Here is a 10,402-nt window from a genome sequence, read left to right on the forward strand (position 1 = left end):
CACATTGTAATTAACTGAAAACCTGTTGTTTACTAAAACTGATTTTTAAAACAGTTTTAGGATGTTGGATAGACTTTAAAATGTGCTCTTTGCAAACAGCCTCTTTGCATGCAGCCTCTTTGTGCACTTACTACCTTAAAAATAGTCATTACAATAAATTCACAAGCCAACTTGGAATAATGGTTGTGAAAAAGCCCTGTGGGTACTGCTTCAAATCTGACAAGCTTGCAAAAGTGGAAATCCCCCTTTATCTTCCATGTAGCTTTTGGACAAGCCTACACACAATAAACGATGGCTGCAATGATTTGAAATTAACTAAGAAAATACACAAAGACAAAGAAGGGTCATGAAGTTGCAAACATTGGACACAAAAGTGCATCTCACACTATCACACAGCGGTAAAGCAGGGTACATGGCGTGACTGGAAAATACTAATTCTGAAGACAGGGACAGAAATGAAACAATTTAATAAGAAGCATGCACAATCTGTTCCTAGAAATGAGTTATGTGAAGATGAGTAAAGCATGCTTCTTCTGTGGTTATATTTTTTTGGCTTTATTTCTATGATGCTTCCTGTCACTTGAAGTAACACAGAGATGTTCTCATTTAGTTTTATTTCCTCTCTATCCTTTAAGTTTGATTTTCTCCTCTCTGCCAGTGTATTACTTCCTCTTACATGCGTGTCCCCCATCAGAAAGGTCATGTGACAAAACGATTAAATACATGCAATCCACTGCCCATTATTTCAGATGGATGGAAAGAAGGACAATTGGATTGATGCTTGATTTTTTTTTTTTTTTTTAAATAGCAAAGTAAAGAAAAGCAGAAAAGTAGACAGATAGTAGTAGTTCTGTCAGTTTCCTGATAACTAAAGAAAACGTCAAAGGAGAATATTTCTTCTATCTTTTGGCTTTAGATTTGTGGTATAGGCGATACAAAATATGTCACTGTGTGCTTATCTATTGAAAAGAATGAACTGATGAAATTATATTGAAATAGAGGCCTTTTATCATGCCTTTTATCATAAGTAGAAGGATGTGGAAAGATGGAAGTAGGAGAAGTAAGGAAAAAAAAAAGGGGGGAAGTAGAAAGGTCATGACAGGCCGAGAGGGGATTTGGCCCCTGATTGCTTACAGCTGAGGTGGCTAATGTGTCTGCCTTCGTCAGCTGCTAAGTAGCAGAAAGACAAAAAGGCAGAAGGAGCGTGGACTGCTAAGAACAGCTAAGGAAGGATCTCAGTGCCAGTATTGTTAGGGAGACAATAAAATAGATATTGGGTCTACCTTTGAAAACACAAGCTGCAGAGGACTGCATAAAAGTAAGAGGAGGAGCGTTGGCAACCTTTGAAGGAAAGCTGAGGAGAGGTCAAGATTTTATGCTCCTGCTTGGCTCTTTGTGAACACCACATGGGAATGCAAGAATAGGCTGTCGCTGGCATTTTGTGTGTGGGGTAAATGTTGAAGTGGGGATGTGCATCGGTTAAAACTAAACCTATTTCAGCATTCAAAGAATTACACAATGGCCAACTTTTCAGGTGCCTTAAGAGAAATTACTGAGAAAAAAGAAACATGTGAGACTGAGCAGCAAATATTTTCCTAATCATTAAAAGCATATCCCGATGAAGATTATTAAGACAACTTTATGAGTCATTTTAAGTTGATGTACAGCTGACCTAAGCATTTTCCAACTCGTGGGCCCATTCGCTTTCTTGGATGTCTTCTTGATTGCATAAAAATTTGATATCAAATGGGTTTTGAAATTAAGCTAAAGGTTTCCAATGAAAAACATATTTTATATTAACAGTCATATCTTTTCTTTTCTTATTTCAGAAGCTACAACAGAGACATATCTAAATTATGCAGGACTCTTGCCATCAAGGCCTGGAGTTGGACATCTGTTCTCTACAGTGATTAATAGCCATTTACACTAAGCTCACGCTTAAAAAAAATAAATACTGATAGAGCCTGACTATTTATTTTACTTTATTGTACGTTTACACAAAGGTTGTACTTAGTTCTCATGAATTAGTACTTGATTTAAAAAAAACAACATACAATTATAAACAAGACTTCTATAATAATGTACGTTAAGTACCTATAACATTTATCCTTAAAGATTATTAAAATTATACCTATATTTTATTATTGAATACATACTTGTAAACAAATTGCGTTTGCCCAAGGCTTGGCCCTAAACAGCTGTCGTTATCATGCCCACACCACCCTCTGGTCCCAGGAGTGAAGAGATTGATGATCCAAACTTACCCCGGTCTCAGGGTGTGCAGTCCACGCTAACTCCGTCGTGGCCCACTTTGTGTCCATCAGTGTCTCTGTAAATTGGAGGAAGAAAGAAGGCATTTAGGTCAGACAGAGAAGAAGAGAATAGGTCAATAGAACTTTCAATGGTTTTACAACAACGTCATAAAAATTGTATAAGGGTTTCAAGCAACAGATAAGAGGCTTTGACCGGCACCGTTCTCAGATAACTGCAAGAATAACTGAACAGTAGGATACATTTTCAGCACATTCAGTCCAATTAAACTAACGCAGAATATTGTGTGCTTTCCTGTATGTAACAAGAACGAAGAGGGAGACAGAAATAGAAGTGTCTGATCAGCGAGGCATTGTGTAAAATCTTATTGTAGATTCTCATATGGCTAATTAGTGCCAATTAGACGGTTGTTTTAAACAAGGCGGCAAAACTCAAAGAGAAGTTGTTTTGGTTTCACACAGGGCACTTACACACATACACACACGCTCACGCACGCACACAGACACACACACACACACACACATACAGTAAGCAGCATGTTGTAACACTCCTGCAATATACACAACCCAACAGAAGGCTTGAATGGAGCGAGAGGTAATAAAGTTTAGAGCCACAAAGAAGGAGATTGTGGGGGATACAGAGGTCAGAAAGCTTCAATCACATATCACTTTGTGCCAATAACTGGGTGTGGACTCACTTCAGGTTAAGCTCACTTTTCAACATCTATCTCTTGGCAAACTCAAATACACTCACACATACAAAGGACTAAACAAAATGGTGGACCTCTGTGGCAAATCCCTTCTTTTCCTGCTGACTTTCCACTCTCTAATTTCTACCGGCAACGAGCTACCAGCTTTGTTAGAAAAGGGAAGGAAGGCTATAAATGTCGGTTCTTTTACTACCTGACGCTCTAGGCACAGTGTGCAGCCACAGTTATTATCTCAACCGCCACGCTGTTCTACATGATGGTAAAAGATGATGAAACAGCATGCAGAAAAAAGTGTGCTTGTGCTGTATCTGTTCATTTAAAAAAAATGTAAGGTTCATTTCACTAATGAGGTTTCAAGGAATAGGCCTGAAAAAAGTTTTTTTTTAGCTGCAATCTTTCTCTTGATCTGGTTTTTCCTAATAATTTTACTTCACTTGGTGAGGTGATAGGGAATAAAACTCATGTTCAAAATCCATTTTCATGACTTTAAATGCTATGGTGACCAGAATAGGATGATTTTACACTTGGATCAGTAACAAAACACCAAAAAACCTATCATTTTCCCCTATGTCAGTCTTACAGGAACTACTCTTTAGTGTGGAAGTTATTACTGAGTGATGAAGACAGAGCTATTTTTAATCTTATTGGGGTTTTCAAAAAAGTCAAACGATGCATAAAATTTGTTAGAGGCCACCACAAAGGGAGAGATGAGCAAACACTGGGTTGGTATACTGTGAATTTCCCATTTAAGGCTTGGTTGAATTTATTCTTTCAGGAAAATATACACAGAGATCATTGTTTACAGTTTGCAAAGGTATTGCAGTACTTGTGGTAAATGAGAAAATAAAATCCTAAAGACGGTTTAAACTGTGAGCAATGTTGTTACTTTGTCATTATCTTGATGTAGTCTAAATAAAAATTGATCGATTCACAGACAGTCTGCTTGAGACTCTTTCATAGTCTCAATAAATAAATTACTCTTTTTGTTCCAGTATTAAAGTAAGTTGGACACAAGTTATTTATTGTTAAATGGTCTTATGGAAATATAACTCACAACAGAAAAATCAGAGTGAGTAATAGTCTCTCTTAGGTGAGATAAAAAAGGTAAGTCAGATAAACTGCAATTAATTTGAGATTTGTTTTATTTACAGATGCGTTTGCTGCACAATGTGCAGTATTTCAGTGTCTTTGAAGATTTGAAATCCTTCAGAGTAAGCTCTGTAATCTTTGAATGTTTTTAAGAAAGCATTGGTTTGTTTTCTGGAACACTTTTATCGTTAAAACATGTATCTGCATGTCAAAGTTGTATGAATTTGCTGATCAGAAATTGGATTCAAAATCTATAACTGATGCATTTCTGCTTGTAACCCAAATTTCTCCCATTTCACCATATATTTGCTATCACAATCGATGCACTTAGGAAGACTGGCTATGACAAATGCTCCTAATGAATTATGGCTAACTCTTAAAAATGGCATGTTCCTCAGGGGGAAGAATTCTTGTAGACTTTTACCCCAGCACACAGAGTGACAGTGTGCCTGACATGCACATTACACTGATAGCATATATCATCCTCATGTTCAAGATTGTTCTAGAGAAAGTAAAACATCCTCGGTTGCAATCTCTTGTGATACTGACATGTTCCCCCTGAGGAACATTGGTTGAGGGCTTTACTCTAAACCAGTTGAAGAACTGAAGAAATCCTTGAAGAACTGAACTTTTTTGTTTTTGTTGATACTTTAAAATGTTAAGTGGACTAAATTTATAAAGCACCTCACACATCCAGCCAATTGCACTCACAAAAGCAGACACATGCATAAGCCCATACACAGATTGGTAGGTAACTCTGGGTTAAGCGCACATCGACAAGGCAGAAGGAAGCTGGGATCAAACCCACAACTTACAAGACAACTAGTCTATCCACTGAGGCACGGTTGCCCAATTAAAACACATAATGAAACTAATCTGCTGTTGCCTTCTCACCTAAATTACAGTTTACTAGTGTCTGTTTCTCAGAGACTGTCAGCAAATATTATGGCAAAACTTCCCCTGACTCACATTGTGACACTCTGTGATTTGAGGCTTATTACTGACAGATAAACAGGTATGCACGTTGGTGTGGTGAAAATGATATACCTTCTCTGCCTGGTCTTTATCATTACAACTAGGTCGCATGTATGCAAGTCTGGATGTTACTCGAGCTGACCTTGCAGAAAAAAAATGACAACACAGTGAAACCCAATGACTGACTGGGTTGCAACACCAGTGATGAGAATGAAAGAACAAGAACCGTATGGCAGAAAGGCAGATTTGCAAAGCAAACAGATACGCTGCCCAGGCCTGTGGTCTGGGCAGTAGATCATTCTGGAGTGCAGGTGTTTTCTATAACCCCTCCTTTTTCGGTGCATGTGCATTGTTTCACCAAACTGGGATTGAGTCTATGTGTGCGTGCCTGGCTGGTTTTTTGTGCGTCTGTGGCAGAAGGTAATTATGTGCGTGTCTATTGGGAGCAAAGCCCCACATTGTGGTCAAAGTGGAGCATCAATCCTGAGTCAATGGGCCACAGTAAAAGCACAGAATGACCCCAATCTAACCTGTCGACCCCCCACCCCACACACACTCGCACTCATGCACACTCGCCCTCTGTGTATGCACATCTGCATTTCTCATCTACTTAGCTGAAGCTTGTTAGCTGGTTAGAAAATATCGGGCAACACATGTGTACTGCTATTATAAAAAGCGTTGGCAAAGGGCACCCGCAACATACCAAACAAGAAAAAAGTGCATTAAGCTCATGAACAAAGGCAGAGTTTTCAGCACCAAACTGACAGATTTATTCTATATAGAAGATAAAGCACAAGGATTCAGACTAAGAAAGATTAAAGAGGGAAAGGTGTCTTTCAAAGTAAACAATCTTTGAAAGCCTCTAAGAACGGGCTGGAAGGTTGCCCAATGGGCCTGGACGAGGAGAAGAGAAATAGACGGTAAAGAAAACCAGAAGGGCAAGTTGGAGGAGAGAAAAAAAAACAAAAGCTTTGTGAAACTAAAGTGAATAAGAGACTCTTCGATATAAAGACATTTTTTTTTCTCTGTGTTTTATCTCTCTGTTTGAACTCTATTTTTCACAAGTATAAAACATGAGAAGGAGTGATTGTAGCTCAGGTTGTGAATAATGAGGCAAAGAGAGTAAATCAAGTGAATGAGCATGTAAACGTATCATGATAAACTGCACACAGAAAAAAGGAGTAAAATATGAGTGTCTTTAAGCTGGAATTTAGACCCTGTTTTACTGTATTTTCTGGAATATTGCAAGTCCTGATTTGAACTTGCAGTCAAATCAGGACTGTTCACTACTGGGAGATTAAAGTGAAAAAAGCAAAGATGCACAACGTATGTAATTTTTTACCACTGGTATTAAAATTAGACTTCAACAATGGGTAGTTCTTTCAGTAGTAGTAATACTAGAAAACTGAGCTAAAGTGGTAAGGTCTCACACCCCACCTTGTTTTTTGTCCTTTATGTCTAAAACTAATTTTATGTGTGGAGCCTTTAATAGACCCCGCTGAGTTTACCTCCATGCCTCCTTAGCTGTGCCAGCTGGAGTTTTGGAAGCTCACATGTGAGGTGTACTGCAAGATTAATTTGTGATTTATGAACGCCAGCGGCAGCTCAGAGAGGAGCCTGTCTTTGCAGGTTTATGACAGGAGGGTTTTATGAAAGAGGCTATGACGGTATTGAGGGAAGTACGTATGCCTTACACAAGACTGTTAAATATATTTAAGCCATATTCCCTTTTTGTCATCATTCCATGTAAAATATCAATCTACTTCATCGTTCTTTCATTTTTCCTTCCATTTAATAATCTCATACTTCTACTTGGACCAAATTCAGACCTTCCAGTCTGCTCAAGGATTGCCTTGACCATGAGGCCTGAGTGGCATAAATTTCACTATTTGGATGTGCCTGTTTTTAGGAGACTCAGCAGACTTTGGGATGCAGGCCAGACTTTCATGACCAGGACTGTACATATTTATCCTCTCATTCAGGGGGTGGGGGAAAAGGAGGGAGCAAACATATCACCAAAACATGAGCAGAAGAAGAAAAAACAACAATTATGCTTGCTTTTAAGAAATACAATTAAGGGGGCTGAGCAGTGGAGCAGTTGGTGGAACTGACATGCAGCAAGAATGTCCTGAATTCAAATTCTCTCCTGGGGTCTTTCTTTTTTTTTTTTTTTTTTTTTTTGCATGTTTCCTCTGGTCTGCATGGTTTCTCTCTGAGTACTCTAGCTTCCTCCCACAATTAAAAAAACATCACTCTTAAATCAATCCGTCTCTAAATTGTCCTGAGGTATAAGTGTGTATTTGTCTGGTTCAGTTTTTGGATATTTTTACCAAGAAACGGACACAAAACATGAGGGTGAGAAATTACTTTATTCTTGGTTTCTAGTTCTTCTGTCGTCTTTTCGGCAGACGGTTTACAAGCCAGCCTATTATGACCTTCCATAATTAAAGCAAGCAGATGTGTTTCAGCAGTCCCTGACTGGTGTGTTTTTTGTGGACACTAAGAAGTAAGTGGAGACCTGAGCTCAAATTTCTTGGCTTTATGCGACTTCTCCTCAGTTCCCCTCTCTTTTTCCTGCAGTCCTCTGTGTCATCGCTCATGTTTTTTTTCGCAACACATTGATGGATGTGACATGCAGTGTACGGGGGACTGTTTTTCCAACCACCCATTGCTTACCAAGTCTTTTCAATTAGCAACTTACTGTTTGTGCAACCTGAGAACTGCTTTAGTAAAGTGTTATTTATAATAGAGGTCAAATGCACCTGGGATTACCTTAACAACTGGGGGGAAAATGGAAGAGACATTTGTTTTCTCAGCATGCTATGACTGTGTGAGAAAAATTGTAGTAGTACAAACAGGCTCGGGGAGATCATACACAAGCAAACAACTGCTTACACACACACACACACACGCACACAAACACACACACACACACGCACACAAACACACACACACAAGCATGAAAAAACACAAACCCCTACAGACTAATCCCATAATGACAGGCCAGGCCTAATAACAGAGGAGGGCACTGAAGCATTCGTCCCTACGGCCGCATCCAACACACATACACACGCACACACCTGCGCGGATGCGTGTGTGCGTGTACACACTCACGCACACATTGCACAGAGTTACAAGCGCCTTAAAATATGTCTTTGTTCCAACAAGCAGGCTTCTTAAAAGGAAGAAAAAAAAGAGGGGCCAAAGGAGGAAAGCGGAAGAAGGGCTATTATTGAGAGACAGGCATGCATAGACTTTTTACAAGTCCTCTGGTCTCAAGGAGCAGACAGGTGAGGGGTTAAGCTTAGATCTCACCGTGACTGTTTGTGCTTTTTAGCATGCCAATTTTTGTTAGCGTGCTTCCGTCAGGTGACAGTTTAATGAAACCTTATGTTTCGACAACCACAAGGCACGCGTGAAATGCTTTAGTAAACAAGAAAATCTTGCCTAAATACTTCATCAGTACTGTAAAGACCTGGGTGCAAAATAAATACAAAGCAAAAGCTGTATTTTGTGTGGAGCATCAAACCTCCTTCGAAAAATATAACTTGCAGAGTGCTAATGACTCCTTCCTCGAATCTCTTCCCCTGATGCTTTCCCCCACTTAATTATCGTCTCTCCACCTTTTCCCAAACTTGCTATTGTTGTGTTCCTCTACAGTCAAACAGCCCAAGCACATGGCAACCTGGCATGGGGTAGCCACTCCATTAAAATACTGCGCTGTCTGGTTTCCAAACACTCCAGCCTCTGTTTAGTCAGAGAAACAGTGAAATGTGTCAACACTGGGAGCGAGGACCCCACGCTCAACTTATTAGCACTATTAGCCTGATTGCTTTGTGGGCCATCTTTGTTGGCTCCACTTTTGTTACCCAAACTGAAGTGAAGCTCAGGCGGTGAAAAGAGGAAGACAGACACAGAAGAAAAGAGGGCAGGAGGAGAGATGCTATTCAAATTCAAATTGTCCAAGCAGTCTTTTTGCCTTTGTCCAAGGCCAGAGGGCGATGATTAGGAGAAGTCCCCTCCATTTTCAGGAAAGGCCTCTACTTCAACCCCCACCAAGCATACACACACATGCTTGCGCACACGCACACGGTAATTGGTGACTGCAACACGGACAAGCCAAGGAGTTGATTCCTCTGTGGAATTCCTGGGCAGACTTGCCTCCCATGACAATCCCTCCCTGTGAGCACACACATATGTTGACACACACTTCCTCAAGCTACCACTCACTGTCAGTCATCTCACAATGGCTGTCACACAAGACATTTATCCTCCGTGTGTCTCTGTGTGCCAACAGTGTAACACCACAGATAATGGGTAAATAAGCTCCCGTTCCATCTCTTCTTTTCTCCCACTTCCCCCTTGATGAACCAGTGATGAAGTTTAATGAAATCAAGTTTTTGCCCTCTTCTATTTGTCACTGAGGGACATTACAGCTCTGGGTTTGCTTTTCCTCACTGCCAAAAGGTACATAAAGCTGAGTACTTTGCATGGATTTCAGACTGCATGGCTTTTGTGTGTTCCTGTTTAGCCCATCATGTCTCAAGAGGCAATTTCTGACAAACAGTTCTGACCCAGTGACTCTGCAACTTTGTGATAAATACACAAAAACAAGTTTTTGTTGTTTGTTTTTCTACAGATTATTAAGCTGAGCTTGTCAGAGCAGAGCAAAACTGTTTCAATACAAGAAGAAAGGGCTTCGTTCACAGCACGAAGGACATGAGCAATGAAACACGTCTCCGTGTGTGTGTGTGTGTGTACATGTGTGTTTAGCTTCTGCAGCTTTCAAAGGCAGATCATTTCTCTTTTAGTTCCTGCTATTGGAATGGGTCACTTTGTTTTTCTTTTGTTGTTTTTAACATCCCTTTCTTCTTCTTTATCTTCTTTCTGCCTGATTCTCTTTCTCTCATCTCCTTCTCTCTCTTTTCCCCTATCCTCCCATCGCTTCCACCCTCCTAATTACAACCCACAGAGGATCTGACACACAGGTAGCCCTGAGGGCAGCTGTCTAAAGAACCAGGTGTGCGTCTGTGTGAGGGAGCCTAAGTGCGTCAGCATGTTTGTGCCTGAATTTGTCCATTCATCAGTAAATGTATCTTTTGTTTTAAATTTGCTTCTTTCTCATCAGTATGATGGTAGAGATAAGCTAAGGTAGAAGTGAATGATCTACGTTTAAAAAAAAAAATCTGCACATTACTTAAAACAGTGTTTTGCCATGTCTTGTTTTTATTCATTAAGGGCCTCTAACGGGAGGTGGAAACATTTTTTTTTTTTTTTTTTTTTTTTTTTTTTTTTTTTTTTGGGGGGGGGAAAAACTCTGCCCCTTTCTAGAAAAAATTTTTTTAAAATTTTTTTTAA

General features: G+C 39.8%; 1 protein-coding gene across 9 annotated transcripts in view; it reads right to left on the reverse strand.

Annotated features, from left to right (window-relative positions):
• The window catches only part of LOC106951668 (ephrin type-B receptor 3-like), a 72,056-nt gene that overhangs the window by 34,269 nt on the left and 27,385 nt on the right, over positions 1–10,402 (reverse strand). For all 9 annotated transcript variants that reach the window (XM_015039905.1, XM_015039984.1, XM_015039681.1 and 6 more), the window contains exon 2: positions 2,265–2,329. In XM_015039905.1, coding sequence (XP_014895391.1) covers positions 2,265–2,329 — 65 coding nt within the window. The remainder of the gene's footprint in view (positions 1–2,264; positions 2,330–10,402) is intronic.

This window comes from Poecilia latipinna, unplaced genomic scaffold (assembly GCF_001443285.1).
Source record: "Poecilia latipinna isolate Pla-1442-1.1 unplaced genomic scaffold, P_latipinna-1.0 Scaffold2, whole genome shotgun sequence".
Lineage (NCBI taxonomy): Eukaryota > Metazoa > Chordata > Actinopteri > Cyprinodontiformes > Poeciliidae > Poecilia > Poecilia latipinna.